The following is a 24,404-nucleotide window of genomic DNA, read 5'->3' as shown; positions in this document are numbered from 1 at the left end:
TTTTTAAAATCTTCCTAGAGCTCAGTTTTTCCCATAAACAATGTATGTTCAGCATATGAGAAAGCCTCTTGTTTTTGTGAATGACGAAAATAATTAATAACTAATGAGGTGTTCATACCAACCCACAACCTTCCCTTCCCAAACAAGTAAAGAAAAAAAAAAAAAGCTATTCGCTATTCCAGTTCAAAGACATTTACTCCCCTTTCCAGAATGAGAAATGCATAAAGGTGCATTTTGGTCCATAAACCTCCAAAATCTTATTTTAATCCACCAAACCTGAGCAGCCAATGACAGGAATAAAGCTTCCAAGCACTAGTAAGATGAGAGCTTTTGATATTAAGTGTAATTCAAAATGTACCTTCCTGCCCATTGAATTACTTTCCCTCCTGAATTATGATTAAAATATTTTTCCTCCTTTTACTCTCTCTCTGACAGATGGGGCTGAGATCTGAAGTCACCTTCAGCCCTCAGGTGAAATACTTGTTTTAGGGGCCAAATGGGAAGCTCTTTTTTGGATACCATCCCGATCTTCCTCTCCTCTCTCAAAAAGTAAAAAGGAGAAGCAAGAATCTGTGCTGTCTGGAAACTGTATTTATTTTGACTTGAGCTGTGCCAACCTGCAGTATAGAAATACTCAGTCAAAACTGCCTACCATCTGTGTTTATTGTAGAGGAATAGCAACACCCAATGGCCAGTTAAATGCAGGTTAATTGCAGGCATATATTGAATTCCCTGGAGGGCCGAATACACAGTTAGCTCCCCTAGTGTAATCTCTTTCTGTTACACGAAGGAAATCAAAAAGAGAAAGAACAACAATGCCAACTCACAGACGAGCCGGATGCTTCTCTGCACAGAGGGAGGATACCTGCAGGGAACAATAGGGGTCTATTAAATTCTTTCATGGCACCGCAGAAGAAAAATGAACATAAATTAATCAGCTACAAAAGATGAGCCAAGCATTGGTGCAACTCTATTGAAGTCCAGGGAGTTGCGGAAGGGATAAATTTAACCCAGATCTTTCAATGTCTGCATATTTGAAAGTGGCTTGTTGAAAAAACTGGGCATCCTTAGAAAAGAAAAAAGGAGTGAGAAAGACTCCCTGTGAAATGCCATCCTTTTAATATCCCTGCACAGTCACATTTTCACCATATTGACATTTATCATTTTATTTCCTCACATTTATAAAGCCATCTGGCCAAGACTCTCAAAAGCACTGAGGAATTGTGAGCATCCTACTTTTCAGTTCAATAGGCCCAGCCTGACAAAGGCGGCACGAGTGGTATGTACTGAAAATTAGAGCCCTGTCTGAGGTTGGACAGGACCACACACAGAGGCTGAAGTGCATTTTGGAGAAAGGAAAGGAGTAAACTGGCCCATGTAAGCCAGGGCAAACACACCAAATCTGAGGAAGGAGCAGGGAAGAGGAGTCCAAAGCTTCATTACAGTCACAACCCAGGAAATCTGTACCAAAAAAGCAGAGGAAGTTTCAGGTCACATTAGGCCAACCACGGCCTCCTCCTCACAGCTGCCATCCTAAACTATGCGGCCTAGAACGAGACACAAAACCCTTCAAAAAAACAAAGAAAACCATGGGGTTTGTGGCATACCCAGAAATTGTGGGCTGTGCCAGAAGGGGAGCAAAGAGCTCTGAAGGCCTCTCCAGCGAGTGGCCTTCCCACTCGCATGCTCCCAGGCATCACATAGGACGGTGCCGTGCAAAGAGCTCCAGGGCAGAGCCAGGAACAAGGGCCACGGCTGAGATACAGTACCTCGGGTCTACCACACAGCAAACTGGAGAGCCATATGATTTTCCCAATGTCCCCTTTTGCCCTGGGAGAGGTAATTCGCTTTAGCCTTCAAATATCTGCTTCCCACCTCTCTAGCAAGCTCTGTGGCTGGCACACCGAATTGACAGGGGTGTGAGCCCCTTCTTCCCCGAAGGAAAAGCCATGCACCACCCACATGAGATCCGGAGGGACTTAACCGGACCAGCAGTGCTTGCTCCCCCATCCGCTTGCGCATGCTCAGAATTTCAGCCTCTGAACCGCTAGCCTTTCAGGGCAGAGGGAGGTTTAATGCCTTTTCTCCTTCCTTTTCACATCGCCAGTGGCAATGTCCCTCTCACAGACTCCTATTCTTAGGGGCATTTTTAGCTCTTTGTCCCTCTTCTCCTAGGTGTCAAAGCTGCCATTAAACCTGCCTGCCCAATTTGCGATGCTGAAGCCTTTCAGCCAAGCCGTAGTCATCTCACACCTCATCTCACTGAAGCTTTCTCCCCTCCAGGCTTCTGCCTTCATCCCCTCCAGTCCATTTATCCAGAGTCATCTACCTTCCCTGCTGTCTTCAGATCCTTCTGCTTCCTGGCCAATGCTCATCACATCAAAGCTTTTTGTTTTCACATTCAGCACCTTTCACAACTTTTTTTCTTTTTTTTTTCTCTCTCAGCTGTCCTCTCTTTTCACTTTCATCATGGCCCTCCTCAGCTCTCCCAGGAGACAATTTTCTCTCATCTTTCTTCCAATTTCATACCAGTTTCTTGTATACGCTAGAAATCTCTTTCCCAATCAGTAGTCTATCAGGTCAGACCCATTCTGGCATCATATGTCTATGAGTATATTTAGCTCTTCTTCACTTTGAAACATTAAAATGACCATTATCACCATGAAAAATAAAATTAACACTACACTTCACTACTTCCTTTAGTTACTTCCCAGCCCCATGTGCTCACACCAGCTTCAGATGACAAGCTGCTCTTCTCAGGCATCACATCTTTGGGGCAAAATGTTAGGGCTATATGCACTGCTGTGTAATAACAGCTCTGCAAGATCAGGTTCAAGACTTCAGTGATAGTTTGGTCTCCCAGAAAACTCTTTCCTCTTACATTTCACCAATAGCTTTCTGGATCCCTATTTTGACATCAAATCTTAAAATATCTCCCTATATTACAATGCTTATAATGAAATATTTGGAAGGGGTGTGGGGCTGGATTCTTAAATAGTATAAGCTGATATGACTTTGTTGGCATCCATGAAATATAATGACTTCTATTAAAGTCTGCTGAGTAAAGTTAGCTGGAAAGTTAGCTAGCCCGACAACTTAAATTAGTCTTCATATGTGCAAGAATGCTTTCACTTTTTTTTTTTAATTAAAAAAGGATCAAGTCTGATTCAGAGTTAAATTCCAAAATAAACTTCTCAGCCTTGGGATTTCACATCACTAAGTCTGTTTTAGCATCTAAGATTAAAAAACACTTTTTCCTTCATACCAATTTTTCAGTTCAGAGCAAGCACTGGGCAGTCTTTGCCCCATGCTGTTGTTTAAACTGCTGAGCCAATAAGCTGAGTATTTCAGCCTGAAGCTAACAGCTATCATCATGATCCATGGTACCCTCATTTACCTCTTGAGATAAAATGGAGCATATCAATGTATTTCTAATCTTATTGCCTGGACAGTCTCTTACGTAAGGCTTCATACTGCAAAGTTCATCATTAACGCAGATTACCATCCTCAAGAAGTTCCATAGGCCTAGAGAAAGATGCTGTAGGTTTAAATTCCTATAGTGGATTCAATTACAGGATGCAAGGGACACTTAAACAAGCTTCCCCAAGATAAATGAGAGAAAATGGCCAGCACACTCAGCATGAATCAAATAAAAAGCAATCTTCAGTTGGTGAGGGCCATGCATATTTTGAAAACCATCCCTATCAGCCATTACCAACCAAAAGTTAGCAAAAAACTTACTTTAGAACCTGAAAAGACAGAAAATTAAAACATTTGGCTGTGCAACAGGTTACATAGGAGAAGCACTATATTTGGAAGGGAAAATGCAGACAAGCACTTTTGCAGGTAAAGCAAGCATTTATGAATGATAGAAATGCCCTTCCTTCTGATTGGAATTGGGAGAGTAGTTTAATTGTGCTGATAGATGAGTCTGTAAAAAGGTAACAATCACGAGAGGCAGATCCAAAACCTCACCCCAGCTCAGAAGTCCAATGGCAAAGAGATTAAATTCACCAAAAAATGAACTAAAGGGAGTTAAAAGGAGGTTTGGAAAAGCCATATAAAGGAATCAAGGATTGAGGAAGCACAATATGAGTTTTAGAGTCAAACAAGCAGAACAGTTAAGCAGGATCCTAGGCTGTACGCACACCAGGGGAGAACACAGGCAAACACTAGGGAGTAGTGCAAACTGCACAGCTGCCTTTCTCTGGGAGATGAACTTGGGAGAGCTGAAGGGAGAAGAGAGACTAGGCAGACTGAGTTGCAAAGGCAAAGGTGAGGAAGTGCAGAAATAGGAGTGGGCAGAAACAGTATTCAAAAGAGAGGCAAGTGGGAGGAGGAGACCAAGGAAGAACCCAGTGGCAGTTAATCCAGGACAGAAGGAAAGGGCAAGCAAAGGGAGAGGGGGAAGGAGTCGGAGGAGACAATCCCAGAACAGAGGAGGTTCTTTATTCCCCTCTTTGCCTGCCTGAGTGTTGCAGACTGCAGTTAAAGTTGTTGAGTAAACTCAGCTGTTTGAGCCAGATACTGATCTTACCATCGATATGTACAGCTATAAATCTCCAACTTGAGTAGTTACTTCTCACCTTGACAGATCAGGAGTAAGCCCTTGGAACTGAAAGGTGCTACATAAGCATGAAACGTTTTCTTAAAATACAAACAAAAGACTGTGAATACAAACAAACACTTCACACTTGCAGCTATGAACTCCCTCAGAACAGGAAGGCACAGATCAGGCCTTCCTCGGGCTGATGAGAATAAGTTGTTTCTTTCAAAACAACTTATTATATGTGTCATACACATTCCGTAAAACATATGAATGTAAATGCAATGAGAAGTGGCTCCATCATTAAAATAATGATTTTTAGACTAATTAAACATTATGGCCTAGCCCCACTATGCTCTGTATGTTTCTGAATCCTTTATGTAGTGCCTTTAGTATCTGCTCCTCGGAGCTTTGGGTGTCTACAGCTCCCTTCAAATAAAGTCTATGAAATTTTAAGTCTATGAAAAAAGGGAAAAGGAAAGAGAGAGGGAGAGGGAGAGAGAGAGGAAGAGGGAGTCTGCTGTCTGAAGCTTAAATTCAGGAGCTCTTGTCCAGGAAAAAAAAAGGGGGGGGGGGTTGTGGCAGGGGAAAGGAGGGCTGTGATTTGAAAAGGTTTGGAAGTTTAGAGGCTTGCAAAAATGTGCAGACTAGTCTGCTACAACTCTACGGCAACAGTGTACAGCTACTGCATACCCAAAAAAGAATGAAGGGTGGCAGGAAGCTTTCCAATTAAATATTTTTTTCCAGACAAATAATTTGTTGTGCCTTACTTCCAACCCCCTACATGATTTAGAAAATGTACCATTTCTCCAAATTGCTCTGGCTTCACCAAAATCTCTCCAGAAAAATGAGGTCGGCAATCTCAAGACCCATTCCGCTTGACTACTTAACTACTTAACAAGCTTCCCATGAGGCAGCTAGAGATTTATCCTCTCTATTGTATAACTAGAGACACACATTAAGGTTAATTCATTCAGACTAGGTCTAATAACAAAGTAATGTTTTTCATAAAGTAGTCAGAGTTTCTTTGAGATCGTTTGTTTTGCTCCTTTAAAATTACCCAATTTAGTAAGCAGGAGTGAACATTAGGGGAAAATTTATGAAAGAAGAAAAAAGATTTTCCATTTTTTTTGATGTAGGAAATAATTGTAATTGAGCTAAAAAAAGATCCAAGAGGCCTTTATTTCTCTTTCTTTGTTTTCTGTCTTTTACTCCACTTCCTGTTCTGTTCCTTCCCCCGTATGAAACATAAAAATACGTTCAATACAGAGTGTGTGGAAAGGGAGTAAAAAGGAAATAAAAGAATCAGTATTCCTAGTGAGTAATTTGGCAAGGGGAGAAATTCAGATACAGATTCTTTTGATATGTTAAAAGCATCCCAAAATGCCTACGGTCTGGATGCTTTTACACAAATTATCTTTCATCATAAAAGTACAAAATACATATAATGGACAGCTCTTCCCTCTCCAATGAATATGTAGTCACTAGCTGGTAAGATAATAGACTAAACACTGACCTGTCATAGACTTGATGCTCATAAAAGTGGAGTTTAAAAAGTTGGTTCTCACATCTTAGGCATTTAATGGGCAGGATCTAAGATCTAAGAGTAACAGCCTGAAATTTATTTATTCCATTGTCTCTCTGACTCTAAGTTCTTCAGTTCTTCGATAGTTTTACAGGCCTGGCATTTGACCCATTAATGTTCATGAAGCTCCAAAAGGAAAGGCTGAAGTTCAGGCACAGTGTTGCCCAAGAGAATATTTCAAGGACACTGTGTTAGCCTCTTGATTGGCTGCCATACCAACTGCATCCTTGCAAAAATTAGCCACATAGAGACAGCTCCAGACCATCAATGTGAGCAATGCACACACCTCCTTGAACAGAAAAAGAGTCCTTTTGGGCAGGAGCCAGGTAAGTCTCAGGATGAGTTGGTAGCAGTGAAAGCAGGCTGGCTCACATGTTGAGTGGCACTACAAATGGTGAGACTAGAGGTATTTTTCACAGTTTTCTACAAATTCTGAGGTCTGTTTGCCCACAGCCTCTCAACCGTGAGGTACTGGCTACAACAATGACACATCCCTATAAATTCTTTCTATTTGTTGTACTCAAGGATTACCACAGCATGACTCCGAATCTATCCTATTTGGGTTAAGAAAAAGAAAATATGAGATCCATTTAGACAGTTTTAGAGACAAACATTCTGGGAGTAGAGAAACAATGTTGTAATTGCTTTGTGGAAAACGATCAGAAAGCACAATATGCCTGGATCACCTTTTAATGGTTTTCTGGAATGTATAAGAACCTAGTCAAGCTTGGCCTGTCTGGGAACGAAATGAGAACTTAACAATTGTGCCACCATCTTCTTAAGACACTTTCACAAAGGCTTTTTGATTTCCCTTGCACCAGCAACCTCACTGAAAGGTTAGGCTTAAAATCATGGAGAATCTATGAGCTCAGTGCAAACATGAACCATTTAGTCAGAGAAGAAAAACGACAAAGATTCTGCCCCAAAACCAGTAGGGTATCATTCAATACAGAATCAAAACCTGGATACAGTATTAAGATTATTAGTACGTTGGTCTATAATGGGTAGGTTTGTGGAGCTCTGTATTTATGTTTCCCCTAATCCAAGAGAAAGAAAATGGCAGACAAAGTAATGAAGCTGTGGCCTTTCTGCAGCTCTGCATATCCAACCACAGAGAATCAGTTTGTTGGAGGGGCAGAGGATTTGCTGAATTTTGCACAAGAAGTTAGTGCTGAAGAAGTGCGTGTTTCTGTACCTCTGTGACTGTGCCTGGTGCTGCTTATTCCGATCACACAGTCCTGGTGTTCCCTGCTGCTCAAGGACATTATAACAAAAAGCCAATCTCTTCAGTACCTCTACAGCTGGATTAATATGCTCTATGGGCTTCCATACCTGGAAATTGTGAAATGCAGAGTCTAGAAATGTAGTACTTTTATTTACTCATCAGTTTTCACTCATCAACGACTGTTAATCTGAAGATAGTTTGAAAGGATGAAGGTCTACTAGGGGGTAGTTTGGAATCAGTTTCCTCCCTTTTTCTGCCAGGCCCTTGATGGCTTAGCTTTCTAAAAGTGCTGAAATGCTAATCTTTTCCTTTCAGCCATTTGGGCAGAACTTGGGCTGTGGATCCTGTGTGTTCTGCCACAGAGGTAGTTATGGTGGCTTGTGTACTACTGTACTGTCATTAGAACAGGCTGATGATATTTTATTCCATGTACTGTATAATTCATCTGTTGTCAAATGCCCAAAATATGGCATGGCTCTGAAAGAAAGAGAATCAAATGAAATGGCATGGCATACAAGCAATGCCTGAGAAAGAATAAATAAAAGCAAAAGAGTCAGAATATGCTAACTAGGCCTGAAACCCACATTATGTAATGGCCCAGAACAGTTACCCAGAGAAAGAATAGAAAAGCATGTCTGACCTAGAGTGATGCTTCTTCCACCTTCCAGCTTCTGGTAATCTGCCATTTAGGGATTTCCTAAGCCAGAGGTTGCATCTGCATCAGCATGTTTAATAGCCCCTACTGGACCTATTTTTCATGAATTTGTCTAATTGCTTCTTGAATCTATATCTGTCAGCAATAAGTTCCACAACTGAACTATTCATTGTGTGAAAAAATACTTCTGTTTGTTGTGCTCTAAAGTAGCTGCCTGAAAATACCCTTCATTGCCCCTCTAGTCTTGAGCTATAACACGGGACAGTCTTTTCCAATTTTCCTTTCCCATGCCATTTATGACTTTACACACCTCTATTACATATTGCTCTTCCAAGCTGAACTGATCTATTTTATTCAATCTCTTCTTCTATGTCAGTCATTTTGTAACTCAATTCATCCTTGTTGCCCCCCTCTGTAGATTCTCCTTTTCTATCATGCCCTTTTTAAGAGAGGTTGATCAGGAGTGTGTGTTTGTTCAACATGTGGGTAGATCATAAGTCTGCACAATTGCATAAGGCATTTTCTGTTCTGTTGTCTGCTCTTTAATCATTCCTCACATTGCATTTTCCTCTTTGGTCTTCAGTTGTAGGTGGGCTATTTCTCTTTCGTCTATCTGTGCTGTAAGCTCTTCAGGGTAAAGCCACTTTCTGATCATGAGTTTGTTCAGGGCCTACTGTACAACAGGGGGCTAAAAAATAGAGATACTTTCTAAAGCTAAACACTGGTACCTAATTTATATGCAGGTTGCAAGACAAATATAAGTTAGCTAAACCCGCTGCTTGCTGATAGTGACTTATGACAGTTTGAGAGCCTAGTCCAGATACAGGAAATGGTCACGCAGACCAAGGTACCTGTGGAGTTAAACCCAGTGCTGAAGGAATGGTGATAGTGATGCATTCAATAAACAAATAGATACTGGAAATGACACAAATCTTGGAAGCAATACTAAATACTTCTGCTTTAGGAAAACGCTCAGCAATGCATGGAAAAAATCCACCATGAGCAATTAAACAATCGCCCCAACATTCCATTTCCGGCTTGGGAAAGCCTCAGCACCTGCTAAATGAAGCCAGGAGGAATGCACCAGAGAATTAGTGCCATATTCTTATCCTGCTCAGAATCTCTGCTATTGGCCACTGTTGATAACATTATAAAGAAACAGATGAAGTTGTGTTCTCATTCAGCATGTCTATCTTAGTGTGCTTATTTTCAACCATTTTAACAACCATCACAGCCCATAAAGCCAACTGCTTTGCAAACACAGACAAGAGACAGTTCCTATCTGAAAAGATTCAACTCTAAAAATCTAAAAAGCCACAAAAAAGATGCAGACTTTTGTCTATTGCAACCAAATATATTTCTTGTTTGATATAGACCTGCACTCTTCTTCAGTCTCTACTTCTCTTCTGCTTCTTGGCCAGTCTACTTCAGCCAGGCACAATGTCTTAAGTTCAGGTCAAGAATCTTTGTAGGTCAAGGCTCAACCCTTTATGCCCAAATGTTTTCACCCACTGCTTTCCTACCTAGCACTGTCTATGCCCAGACTCCAGTATCTACAGACTCTATATCTGTACTTTGGACAGCACTCGCAAAGAGAATCTGAATTAATTTCTAGAACTGATTAGCTCAAATGCATTGAATATCTGTGTGGACATATTTATTCAGAATTAAAGTAGCCCTAATTCAATTTAACTTACTTCACTTCCAAAGTGAATTAAAGTAAATGTAATTGAGGCTACTTAAATTCTGATTAAGAGTCTTGACATCTGCCACAACTGAAGCAGTATTATCCACAGGGAGTTAGTGTGGAAACACAACCAACTGCATAGCAGGAAAGCCAGAGAAAAGGAAATCATTAGTCCCTGAATTGCAATAATCACCACAGTGCATTTATGCTAAATGCATATTTAATTTGGGAGACAACATTCTTGCATACCTAAAAGGGAAATAAGACTTTCTTTGCTCAGAAAAACAACCCTTTAAGTTTTCCAGTTTCCAGTATTATAATTGTGTCAGAATTCCAGAGAAGTTGTTTTAAAAAAGAAAGTTTCATCACAGTAAGTGCAACAGGAATCAAATTTCCCTTGCTGACTGATGGTTGTGTGAGCATCCATCTCTGTGTGGGCATTTTAGAAAATGTCAGATTAATGAAAGGAGGCACTGTTGGCTGCTTACCCTAGCGAGGAGAGAGATGGGTAGTATTCAGCTGCTCCTTTGATATTATGAAGAGCGTTTATTGCCTTGCCAGCATTTGCTCATGCATTGGAGGCTAACACCATGTTACCTATTGTATCTCATATCAGGCATTATCTCTGGTGGTCTGCAGAGTAGCAAGGATTCCAGTTTACACAATACATCACAGAAAGCCTGTGTGCCCTTATGTGCTTTTCTTCTCCCTATCAGTTTGATGGCTAATGAACTTGGTTTTACCTGATTGCAGAAGCAGAGAAACATGTAGCTATTGTTGCCTTGATGTTCTGTGTCCTTCAGCCAACATCTATGAACAGCTCTATGGCTACAGATGAGAAAAGCATTATGGATGTTCTTGGACTGCCTCATAGTTTCATCTCTCAGTTCAAGAGTCCTGTCCCTATACATGGATAACTCTCTTGGTGAAGATGCAAATGCTATGCATAATTGAAAAAAAAAATTTTCAATTTTCGATTTTTCAATTTTTTCAAATTTTTTCTTCACAGTCTGCTTTTCCTATGTATCAAGAATTCTGTTATTTGAAAATCAAGGTTTAACAAACTTTATTATTCAGTTCATCCTATGCCATTATCATGCTCATCTTTTGCACACAGAAGCAGTTATTTACAATTGAGCTGCAAATCAAACAACTTAAAAGTTGTTTTCCAGCTTATCCCTCATTTTCCTGTTGACAACTTTAGCAAAAGCAGAATTTAGTTATCGCTAAGGTTATTGGCTCAACCTTGGCTTAGCAACAGCAGCAAGTTCTTGAACAAACAGAAAAGTTTCAAAGCATCAAAAGGTTGCCTGAGAGCAAAACAAGATAGTAAAGTAGCCAAGGTAATAGATACCTTCTTCAGATTAACTGTTACACAATCTAAAAATTAATTCTCCCCAGCTCACGCCACATTTCTCTAGGTATGTGAATTCCTTGTAACCTTCAACCAAGGCTTTTATTCTCTAAATTCCAAATAGTGCTGTTCTATATTCAGACAGGAGAGGCATGCATATTTCTAAAAATAAGTGAAAATGAAAGCTGTGATCTTTGCACCTGGAGAAATCTCAAACCTTTTTTTGGAGCAGTCTCAACCCCAGCAATGGAGGATCACTGCTCGCTTTCTGCTGTACATAGACACTTTTCATAACTTTACCTTCTAAGGCTTTACCTTCACAAGGTTTGAGGCTTGTTCCTTCCTGTACACCTCATCCCAACAGCTGGATCTTCAGCGGAAATTTCTGCATAATCTCTAGTATTTTTGCAGTAAATGTTGAGAATGTGGTTTTTGGCCAACAAATTTGCTTCTTCTACCTTCTTTCTCCTAGAGATCTATTTAAAATTTCGCAGTAGTATCGAGGCTAATTTAATAGGTTTTGCATGAGATTTTCAGTAAGAATCTGAAGGCCTCATCTTAGCCTTCCAGTAGGATTTCTTGTTAGAAAGAGATTCTATAGATACCATAAATAGTAATTAAAAGTTGCCCTCTTAGTCTGTTGGAATAAGGCACAGCTAGCTTTATGTCAACTCTTCTTGTCTACCTCATAGAAAGTGTGGCAGGTATATGACTTTGCCTGTGTACTATTCTCCTCAACAGCTCCCCTGACACAGTCCAGCATTATTTTGAGGTAGTATTGGAATCTTCAAACTTGTCTTTACCAATTTTCACTAGCAGTCAGAATTGTTTTTTAATTTAAAAAAACTAAATTCCTTTAAAGATACTATTTCAAATAGAAATACCAAAAAGTTGACTAAAATGTTGTGAAAGAATTTTCACATCTGAGATGAAAACATTTCGTTTTGAAAATACTCTTAACAGTCAAAGCCCACACTGACACCAACATTTAAGCTGAAAAAAGAGGAACATACTTCAAGATATTTCTGGGAGCTTTACTCTTCTAAGAAAATGTTTCTTGCCAAAGATGGAGAGAAAGCAAAAACATCCCCCAAAATAAAAAGAAGCAGGTGAAAATATTTAAAGGATATAAATATGTAAGCAATACAAGACCTTCCTACCTCGTTCCCGGAACTTTTCACAGCAAGACTAATAATACGATTTTAATGAAGCCTATATCGGAACTAGTTTTTCTATCAGAAATTTCTTGCCTGACAAAGTGATCAAAGCCTCAGCCTCAGGTAACTCAAAGAGAAATAATACGTGAGCCAAATATGATTTCAAAGTCTTCTACAAAAATGATGCCCAGCTATACCCCCTATACTACCATTATTAGTTCGTTACTTCCAGAAAACTGAGAAGTAGCTTTGGTGTGTGGTTTTAAGTGAAGTAGTCTGCAGTATTGAGTTCAAAAGTGACAGGAAAAAAAATAATAATCCAACAACTCTACTGAGAAGCTTACTCAAAAAGTGGGATTGAAGATCTAAATGCAGGAGGTGGATGCTTCAGGAATGAATGGAAGGCTCATTTTGACAGCTTGGGCTGCCATCCAAGCTAATTTGTTTCCAAGCCTTCAGTTTGCCAGCTGAAGGTGGCTGAGAAATAATAGGCCCCAAAAATATTTCTAAGGAAACACAATGCCCATTATCACTGAGGGAGAAAGAATCTGCACATTTCAAAGAGGAAAAAGAAATTTGAGATCTGCCAACTTTGGCCAGTTCCAAATGACACAGGAAGGAACAGTTACAATGTAGTGAAAGGACAGAAGTAGGGTATTGTTAAATAAATTCAAAGTAGAAGTTACCATAAAAAATAGATGCAATAAATAGAAGGATGTTTCTTTCACAGGAAGAAGGTTTTATGGTTGAGCCCATACAAGTAGCCTATGATAAAGAAAAGTCAGGGGCATAGGAAAAAATGAAAAAGAAAACGAGTAAATGGAACACACAATAAAATGAAAAATAATGAAATAATCTCTTTATGTTTGACTTGATTTTCACAGAAATCCTTTTCTATTAACCAGTTCAGATATTTTACGGACATTAGAGACCTAATATATTCTCACACACAAAGACTTTTCATCTCTCACTAAAGTCAACAAAAGTAAGGAATGTCTAGTGATTACCACTAGAGGTTAAGCCTGGGACTTGATTTTCCTTCCAGTCACAAACTACCTGTATGATCTTGGCCAAGACACTCAAGACATGTCTACACGGGGCACAGTGCAAAAATTCCCAACCTACCCGTAAAGCTGCATGGCACAGCACAGAGTTGTGCTGGTTTATCACACTGGGTCTGGAAATGGAAGCACATGGGAGATGTTCTGCACAAGGGATTTGCATCAACAAGATGCAAATAACAGTCCTGCTGAATGGGAGCTGCCTACCTCTGTATCAGTAGTGTAAATACATCCACAGCCACTCTCTGCCTTCATGCTCTACTTCAGATTTACTAAGATGAGCGCTCATTCAGTCTAGAAAATAGAAAGAGGAGTCTAGAAAAGAAGCAGATTTGATAACAGCTGTCCAATTAATGAAATGTTTCAAAGAGTAATCAGTTGTTCCTCAGTTCCAGAATGAATCAGTTTTACACGCAGTAAAGCAGAATAAGGAAATCTGAAGTGTTGAGAAACTACATCCTATCTGTTAGAAATACCTATGGAGGTTGTACACTCCTTGCATCAAAGGTTTTTAAGAAAAGCCTAGAAATGGCCAGGATATACATAAAAAGCTTCTGTGATTTTAATTAATGAGAATACACCAGAAAATGGCTATTATTTGTAAAAATATTTTCTTGTTATATATTTTTCCTACCTAAGGGCACTAAATTTGAGACTTCTGGAATACTAGTATCTCATCAGCTTTGAGATCTGCTCAGCAAAATATTGAAACTGCATTCACCTTAGGTTTTCCTAAAATCCAGCAGCTGGAAAACTTGCCTTTCTCAGGTGATATAGACTCCACAATATAAAAACCACCTCTTTTTACCAGCATCTCGCACAAAAGCAAACTAACCTTTTGCAAAGAGATTTGTCAGCCTTTCAGGTGATGCCATTACTGTGATGCCCCAACAAGACATGACTACAGAAATGGCTTTCTCAGCCTCCTAGCATTTTTCCTGATTTGAAAACTCCTTTTTCTGTAAGGTATGTTCAGCCTGCAGTTTTAAGCAAGAATGAAATTACTCTAACTCTAGATCAGAGAAAATTTTAATTGTAGGATTCCTGGTAGATAGTATTTAGGACTATTCTTAGTAGATACATGCAGGTGCTCACTACCTCCATTACCACTGAGAAGAGAACCTATCATTAAAGGTTATTTTTTCTATTTCCAATACAATTGTACTACCAGGCAACTTAATTAAATGGGCATTCAAAGCTAACCTATCCCCTTAGGGTATATCTAAATTGCAATGGGAAGATATGACTGCAACTTACTTGCGCATACCCAACCTAGCTTCCAGCTCACAAGTACCAGTGGCAGCAGAGCCAAAAGCTTCAATGCAGGCTGTATCATTGCACACAGAAATTCACGCAAATGTTTCACCTCTGTGATTATTACAGCTGCTAGACTGAAACTAGCTACAGCAGAATCAGGGCCTCATGAAACAGCTGAAAAGAAGGTAAGATATGGAGTCCCTTCCACTTCCAATCACCCACTGGACCTCCATCTAACTTAACTTCAGAGCCTATGTAACTGTCCCAATTACTTGCCCCTAAAGCCAATAGTGTTACTATGTGCTCATTTGCAAAACAGGTACACGTTTAGTAAGTATGCACTGTTATACCTTGTGGGTTTTTACATGTCAGTCGTTTTCACGGGTGGTCTCCTCTCCCAAGGCAAAGCCTAAAGGTTTAGTCAATACCTTGCAGACTGATTCTTCAGCATGAGGGAAGAATGGCTGGATGCCACTGAAACACAAATAGCCATGATTCCAGAGGTGAGACTGTTTTTGTTTATTCAAGAAGCTGCATCTTCATAATATTCCATTATTGGAAATCCAAGTATTTTAAGAAATTAACTTTTTGATAGAATTCTGACAAGGAGAGATGTTTTGCTGGTAGCTGAACACTATCCTGACACACACTTAAACAGGTACTAAAATTTGTGAATTTTGACAGAATTACTGATTTCTTCAAAAGATTTAAAGTCTGAATTTATCTTCATGTTAATCCAATTTCATGGCTAGAACAGAGCAAGCACAACAGAATGTCTTTCGTAACCTTCTGATATCATTAATTATTGCTACATTGGGAGTTACAGCATGGAACAAACAGGTTTTTAAATGGAAATCATTTGTCTCTCAGCAGGGAGACTCAACCATTTTATTTCCTTCAACACCAAGCTGCATTCAAGTAATCTGGTTTCATGGTGATCCTCCCTCGACAACCTGCAAGTCAATGGTGAAATCCCATCTATTTTGTTCCCGGATTGGTCAAATATGTTGCCCATAAGGGGAGGTGTCTATTTCCTCTCCTAATTGTGGAGGAAGGGTTTTCTATATGTTAAGGCCATGCTTTCCCCAAGCTGTGGGCATTTGGTCAGGTTTCCTGGTGATTTTCCACAAAAGGAAATCCCCTAACTCATTAAAAAAAAAAATAGATTAATTGACCGGTTCAGTAACAAGCTGCCCCAGGACCCAATAAACTTTACAAAGGGTACATTCCAATTATGACTGGGCTCAGCATGAACCCGATAAGTAAGCCAGCATAATCTTTCTCCAGCTTTTTTTTTCTTTTCTTCCATTAATTTAACTCTTTCTCAGCACTTGTGGATTCACCAGCTGATTTTCCCTTTCCCAGTGAATCTGAATACTGCTGAATAACTCCCAGTAACATGATATAACATGTCCAATAAAACCATCTAATGGTCTATCGTCCCTTTCTTTGCTCTGCTGTAACTTTGCTGGAAGGTTTAGCTACAACCTCCCTTCTTCCACACTTTGCCTGGTGTCATAAAATGAATCCAGATCTTGGGCTAGAAAAGGAAAGTGATCTTCTTACAGAAGAAACATCTGGTGGAGCAATTGGAGCTGTTTGCTAGCAGAACACAGCTGCAAGCCTTCCTTCACTAGGTGAGAGGGTTGAGAGGGATTCAGGGTCCTTGGGTAACAAGCATAATTGCAAAAGCAGGAGAAGTAATAGGAGACAGACATCAAGTCAGGAAGATGAAAGGAAATTCTTCTGGCCACAAAACATTTGTAGTTTTATATATTTATATGTCAGTCCTCCATAGTGTTAGAGGCTTTACAAACATGTAAGAAAGAGTATGTGAGACTTAAGTATTCCTGACCCTTTTGTACCCATCACTATACTAAGGCACTGTCTAGAACAGTCTAATGTTTGGTAACACACACATATCAGAAGTGCTTAAGTCTGGTTCATCACAAAGAAGAGCTCCTAGTTTTAAGCTTCTCTTCTAGGCTGTGTTGCCTTTGCAGTGGTTCCCCATCTGAGGCACCAAGCTGCATGTGTATATAGAAGGCAGCATGCTCCAGCTTGGTCAGGTTTCCTAGTGATTTTCAGCAGAAGGAAATGCATTAACTCATTTAAAAAAACAAAGAAAAAAGATACTTCCTTCTTCCCTATGATGGAAGCTGATGCTCTTCAGCATCAGGTTGTCCTCAGATACAGAGGAAAGCATTTGACCACATTGGCAGTGCCTGGATGTGACTCAACCATTAGCTGCATTTGCTTCCGAGACAGAAGGCAGAGGTCAGATGCAAGTGTCCCAGCAGTGGCATCTGGTCTGCACATCTTCCGCTTCAACCTTGCTGATACACAGCCTAGCTTGGCTACTCAACCTAAACGTTTCCACTGAACTGAACCCTACTGGTCCAAGAGAGTCTTTATTCAAACAGGCTTTTCTGGAAAATATGCAACGCACAAACAGAAATCCAGCAAAAGGAACATTCCTCATTTGCAACCATGGCTATGACATATGCAAACAATCAGTCTGAATCAGCTGACTAGTCATAAAAAGTTTGTTTGCACACTCAGCCAGTAACTACCACAACTGTTAACACACAAAAAGGCACAGACATCAAGTACGGAAGACACTTAAACTGTTTGAGCCTGTATCTATCTACTTCTGCTAAGATTTAGAATATCATTTTTAAACATTTATTACACCTACTCTGCACCGTATTTCTTATAGGGATAAGGAACAAGAATAGCTGTAATTATCACTGTCAGTCAAAGCTTCTCTGAAGCCCTCAGCTTTATTGTTTCAATAACTCATTTTTACTGGTGGCAAATGTCTTCAACAAACACTAGAGCCTAATTTGCAGTTTGGTTCCCTTGTCATTTTCTGAGTCATCTTGGTGGAATGCTGTGAGGCAAAAGATTACTTTTAGGACTTTTTTTCATCTTCACATTGTTTACATCTGAGGGCTGTTAAGAAGTTGGTTTCAATAGCTCAGACATATCCAAGGCATACCTCAGGTACCGAAGGTGCAATGAAATGCAAAGTTTATTCTACTTCAGTACAAACAGAATACCTGATATACACTTCTAAAGTCAGCCTTAGCACCTGCAGGTGCAGCTGTTATTGGTTTCACTGGAATTACAGTTGCTTACAACTGGTGCTGGATTTAGCCCCTTAAAAGTCAACTCTAGCATCAACTGTGACTGCACATCCATTGGTGTAAATCAGAAGTAATTCTACCGATGACGTGCAAACCTCAAGACAAGAATCAGCCTCCTGAAATAACTAAGATGCCAAATATAAACATGATTCAGTGCCGATGGATTTATAGATAACCGACAGTTTCCACCTCAGATTCTGAATCAGGTGTCACCTAGAGGTGCTAATATAATTAGGGATGAGATATGGATTAATAGGAAGAAAATATCACAGCCTCACTCTTATAATAAAACAGTCCTTACACTATACTCACCTGCAAAGTGCACCATTCTTCTGATAGCATGACATTTGCTAAAGAAAAAGCTTGTTGATAATTCTCTATAGTCCTATATAGCACTCAGCCATGGCTGCTCTTCAAAAGGCCATATTTATCCCCTGGGAAATATAGCTGTATTAATAAGACATTTTGTCACAAATTAATCTTAAAGGGGGGCAATATTTTTGACACTGAATTGAAACTGGAACTAAAGGCAGTTCAGGCGGTTAAAGTGGCAATCTCCTGTAGCAGACTTAAACTCCCTGAGATAATACTGTTACAGTGTAAGTACCAATGTACTGAGATGTACCAATGGGGAGAACTGTGTAAGTCTTTCTACTTTTTAACAGCAGACATAGAGGTTCATGGACCTTCTACTCTTCACTCCATTTGGTAGTATAGTAATGCCCATGGACACCAAACAACATCAGAGCCTCTGGTGCCAGGTGCAGTACAGAATAACAAAATTTGTGCTCAGAAAAGCAGCCAAGACAGATAATTAACACCTCATGTACCACCATCATGATGGGCTGCACTGTGGAAGTAGAAAGAGAGTTTAATAAAGATTTTTTTAAAAAACTTATTTCTCATTAAAGCGATTAAAAGCAGCTTGGTCTAGTTTTTAACTGAAGTCCCACGGCACAAATCAGTAGTGACGAAAGGGATTCTCTGTGATGTGCTCTCTTTCCTGCTGTGGAAGTTCCTCTGCTTGTATGGTTCGTCAATGCCAGGCTAATTAACACAATGTAATCTTGCCACTTACACCCATTTCCCAACTCATTTGCACATAGCTTCCACTATTACAGAAATTAGAGTAAATTTCACAATACAGCTTTCCACAGGAGTTGACCCTGCTATAGAAGGGATGATGTTAACCCTTTCTATTCCATTCCTCCAAACTATGCGGTCACCTAAGATGACTAGTGATTTGGTGTACCCAAATATTACATTACTGGCATCAGAATGAACACCTTAGCCATTCTTTCCCAATTGCATGTCGTTTGTGCTTAATGGGCTCACCTTCATGAATACTAAAGTCTCCTCTCCCTGGTCATTTCTTTTAATTCCCTTCTGAACCTGAAGGCTGCAGGCAGCGGTCATCCAGTAATATTTACGTTCTATGAAATGCTGAAATATCTACACTTCTGATGTGATTAATATCTGCCTTTGAGATACGATGTGAAGCCCACTGACCACTAGTGGTCATTAAAGATCCTATAGCACGTTTTGCAAGAGCAGAGGGTATTATTAACTCCAGGGTCCTGGCTGTATTCCAGTTTGGGTAATTACATTCTGCCTCACTAAAATTCCCCCTGCAGTTTCAGTTGGAGAACTTATATTCTTCACTTCCTCTTCTAACAACTGGAGTGAAGTGTTGCTCATGCTGAATTGCCAACAGGTTGCATACCCCGAGCTGGGGTAGGTGAACCGAGTCTATTGGTATAAATTCTGCAAAATGCTCTGGGACTCGTTAGTAAGGAGGTGTACAACACGTGACCTACAAAACCATAAAACATATCTCCAACCTCAATGTAACTACAGGCTGATCACAACATTGCCGGATTTTATTTCTGGCAAATGCAACCAACATGAAACGTCTTGGAATCTCTCGATGCTGCCCTGAAACTCTCTATGCTGGACAAAGAGGTTTGCTGCTGAGCATTTTATCAGTGTGTAAGAAGCGCAAGTGTACGAAGTGTGCAAGTGTAAGAATTAGTTCAGCTCAGATCCATAATTCAAGCCTTTCTGGGCCTGAATAATCACATGGTAACTGATTGTTTGTAAATTTTAGGTATCAAAAGGATCCTCTGGAAAAAGATAGTAAATATAAGCACTTAATTTCTGATTGAAGAAGAATGATAACTGCAAACGTTAGAAAATAACAATCTGAGGGCAGGGCTTTTTACCTGAATAGGGAACAATGTTTGTTTATTCAGCTGAGGTGCCTGGTCTTTGAAGTACTAATAGCTAAGAATGCATCTGCATTGAGGAAACGATGGGTAGGGGTATCATTTTAACCTCCTGAACAGACAGGAAACAAAAAGATGCAAGAGCAGGAGGCACTTGTGTAACTTTGTCAAGAGAGGAAAATCTTCTGTGTGTTTAGTTTTAAATGTTGATTTGATTGATTTCCATATGAAAAGCGTTCCCAGAAAATCTAAGTCTGTGACAGAAATTATGATGGCTAAATGGACCAATTCACTGAACTGTTAAAGAAGCCTTGAAAATAATCTTGTTATGTTCATTAGAGAGCAAATAGACAAAATTCTCTTCTCCGAATTCCTCCGGCTTACCATAAGAAAGATGATACACTGCAAATTCTGTTGCTCCAGGCAACTGATGAGAAACCTCTTTGATGTGCTTTGATTAATACTGGCTTCTCTGATTCAATGATACTTGGTTCAAGCTCCACCCAAAAAAAATCCTTGCTACCACAGGGAAAAACATTAAGGACAGTTGCTTGGAAAACACTTGGGCTTATGTTAAGAGTTCTTATTTAAGATTGGAAAGTTTGGTTGCCTTTGTTGTTTTCTCTTCTTTAAGCTGGTCATCTTGATGGCAAATCTGCACATGAAATATCTTAACCTGGTGTGGCACTTTCCATCTTTTAGAATGAAAGAAAAAGAAGAGTGAAAGGGATTTTCAGAGATTATGTAATTCCTCTTCCCCTCCAAACCCCCTGCATCTTTTCTAGCAGACACATTCTAGCAGACATCTCTGTAATGGGAGTTTCATACTCCCCCGAGTGATCTATTTTGGGATTTGCCTACCCTCTAACTCACACCTTCAGACAAAGAGATACTTTCAACAAACATTAGGCCTGCAGAGAAATACAGTCACTTCTGTAGTAAATTCTGGTAGTTGTAGAAAAACATATAGAGCAAGTTACTTCATTGATATCTGATTAAAAATGAAAATTGATTATGTAGCCACGGTAGAAAGGGATTGAGAGAACAGTTGGAATTTACCAACACTGCCAGGTTATTCCACAACTTTTGGACTCCAGTCCAGTCACTTAGAATTCATGAGACCAGATCAAATTAGCAAGCTATCTTAGTCTGATGTCCAGTTAGTGGTGGAAGAAACAGAGCCAGTAATCTGAAGGAAGAAATAAGAATCACCTGTTTCATCCACAGGACAGACATCCTCAAACTCAGTCCAGGAAAACTCTCCCTTGTTTCTGAATGAACCACTCAAAAGCTGCACTTTCCTGAACGGATCAGCACAAGTAGTAGACTAAGGCTACTCTAGAATGAGCCAATGGCATTTTTACACAATTCTGAGTTATTATCAGTCTACATTGCAAAATGTATATTGATAGTGGTTTAAGCTAAGATTTTTTTTAAGGAATGTGAATTCCCATATGCCCTACTTCGGTAGCTTAAAGATTGTAGGAGGTCAAAAAAAAATAGGTCAGTGAAAATAACATTGCAACAAGAAATTAATTGCAAAGAACGTTTAATATGACAGGGGACTACATAAAATCCTATTATATTTCTTCACTACCCTACTCAGTAGTCTGTACTATAGCTATACTCAAAGGCCAGGGCAGTCTCCCAGGGTAAATTGCTACATTAGTTTGACATTTCTGGCTCCAATTAACCTTACATTTGAGCTATTTTCTGAGGGTTTTTTTAAAAAAAATCTGTGATAAGGTTATGTTTTTCTATTAGAGTTTCAGTTTCTTAATAGCCTGTTCCTGATGCCAATCCCTCTTCACATACACACTAGGTAAGAAAATTAGACCACAGTTTGACAATACGTTGCCTTTGGCAGCAGGGCTGGCCTACGGTATTCCAACCTCTCCACACTTGTCCCTGTCCTCACAGGACAATGCACTGTCCTCTCCTTTGCCCCTACTTCATTCACTGCTGCATTGTAAACCAGGAATTAATCCAGCTTTAAAGCCTGCCAAAATCCCTATCTCAGGTCTGGATTGTGAAGGCATCAGAAGAGCAGACAGGATCTCTGATTTGGCATGGAAACCAGAACAGTACGCCAATACTGCAACAACAGACAATGCATCAAAACACATATCAGATTCTGCAGTTTACCTGGCTGTAAATATTAAATGTGTAGAGCACGACAACAGGAACTTAGAGAATGTATTAGCCAGGCAGAGGTCACTGAGCAGGATCTTAGGCTGAGTACTAGCCTGTGACTAGTCAATCACTGGAACAATCAGCATTGGCCAATGAAAATACCAAATCCATCCAACTACAGCTATTGTAATTCTGGTCTGATTACCTCATGTCTACAGGAGTACACAGACTTCTAAATAAAACAGAGTAGCTTCCACAGAAGTGGAGACAATATTTCAGAGGGTGGGTAGTGCCAAATTTTGCTCTTTCCTCAGGCTGTAAAGGTGCAATTAGGTTATAGTGCTGAGGTAGTGCCACGTTGCTATGAGGAAGGATGACTGCCATACTCCATCTATACTCCTAGATATACCTTCACATTTGCATCTTGTGTCAGCTCTAGGGACCGTGTGGAAATGGCTCAAATTAAATTAGAGAGATCTTCCACCCTGACCAAGAAAGAACAGTATTTATCTCCTCCTGATCTACATATTAGATCAAAATCACATGGGATCAAACAATGCAAACAATTATCTCAAACAGGTCAGAGCAGGACCAAGCTCTTCTGGCGACCTTAGACATACTCACTCTGATACTATTTGTAGCTATTATTAGCGTTGTGAACAGATACCTATAATTCAGAGCACTGCCTGGAACATGCAAAAATTTGCTGAGAATCTGTGAACTCTAGCCACAGCTGCTCATCCAACCAGATCTTCTGGAGACAAATCAAAGAGAGTTTCAATAAGATTTTCTCTATGGCTACTCAAATAATGTTCAGCTAACAGCATTACTAGTGAAACTAACTTCCTCCCTGTCCACAGATACAAACATATATTCATTATTTCAACTTCGCCAGAAAGTACATCCCGGGAAAAAGTCTTAGTCTATAATGTGTTGGCAAGCAGTTTACTGCAAGCATGAAGTATTCAAAACAGGAAATTCAAGCTATATGACCTACAGTTTGGCAGAACAGTCAATTTTTATGTTTTAATCAAGATTCTGATATAAATGCCTACATTTATGAATGCAAATTCATTAGCTACAAGCATTTGCCAAAAATAGTTTTTTGAATCATTCCCAATGTCAAGTCTGTTTACTAGAATGCTTCTAGAAGGGAATTATTTGAGAAGCAAAACATCTTCGATTTTATTTTTATTCTCATATTAATATATTTTAAATCAAAAGAATAACAGCTAGCTTTTGCAGATCCAGTCAGCTCTAATATTAGGGGAGTGGTATTAATACTGCACAAAGCATCACAGAGACAACTGCAGAAGTGCAAGAGCTGAGATATGGTTGGCAAGGAAACCACAAGTTACAATAGCCTAGATTTTCATATGTAGAACCTACAGCACTGTAATGTTAATTATGTGTGAGAAGGCAACGCTCTACTCCTCAAGTCAAGTCATTCCAGTAACTACCAAACTGAGCAAATACTGTGTACTTCATTGTCACATAGAATTTCTCTGATGGATCCAATAGAAATAAATGACAAAATTCTCCTTTATGTCGGTGGACAAAGACCAGGACCTTAGGCCTTATTTTATTTATTTTAATTCATCTTTAATACCATTTTCCATCCAAAACTAAATGGCTTGGTGAAATCAATATGATAGACAAACCAGTTCTCTATCAGAAAAAAAACTAAACTAAACTAAACCAAACCAATTTTGGAGATATACAATAAGAAAATAGTCGTGCCTAAGATTTTCAATTGATTTAAATCCAATTTACTTACTTAATAGATGGTATGATCTAAGAGTACAAGAGCTCTTAGAGATTGCTTGAAATCACTCTGAAAATAATGCCATTTATTTAGGTACCTAGAGAAAGTTGAAGTTAGAAGCATAGTTTTAGTAGCCATGAAAAAATCTTGACGTTAAAGTGATACTTCCGAACTACAAAAATCATTCACCTCAGTTCTGAAATTCTAGTTAGTATCTTCTTACAGTAAGGTACACACGGAGATTATTAAACCAAAGGAAAATCTGCCATTGAAACCTTAATTACAAGCATGACTCAGAGTCTCTGCAGAGATGTGTAGACTTAACAGCAGAATTTAAGCAAATTTCAGCTCAAGTTGCTTATAATAACTGCCTGTTGCTCTCTCCCTTCTTCTCAGGACTTCAGTATCAAAGAGCTCAACTCCAAAATATGAGAGATCCACATTGAAGAAGTTTCCCAGAATTTAACTCTATATCTGAAATCATCTATTATCTTTTGAACCTAGTGGGCCAAAACATGGATATCCCTAGTAAATCTAAAGTCATGAGAGACATTGCCCTCTGTGCAAACTCTCTGTGCTCTGCAGCTAACCTCCTATCAGCTGAA

The 24,404-nt window shown here is 39.5% G+C and overlaps 1 protein-coding gene across 1 annotated transcript in view; it reads right to left on the bottom strand.

Moving 5' to 3' along the window:
• LOC134144683 (protein FAM169B-like) overlaps positions 1-24,404 on the bottom strand; it is an 89,087-nt gene that overhangs the window by 120 nt on the left and 64,563 nt on the right. The window contains 1 exon segment of the mRNA XM_062583821.1: positions 828-865. Within this exon segment, the coding sequence (XP_062439805.1) occupies positions 828-865 (38 nt within the window).

Source organism: Rhea pennata, chromosome 10 (genome assembly GCF_028389875.1).
Source record: "Rhea pennata isolate bPtePen1 chromosome 10, bPtePen1.pri, whole genome shotgun sequence".
NCBI classification, from domain to species: domain Eukaryota; kingdom Metazoa; phylum Chordata; class Aves; order Rheiformes; family Rheidae; genus Rhea; species Rhea pennata.
This window is presented reverse-complemented; position numbering and strand designations above follow the sequence as displayed.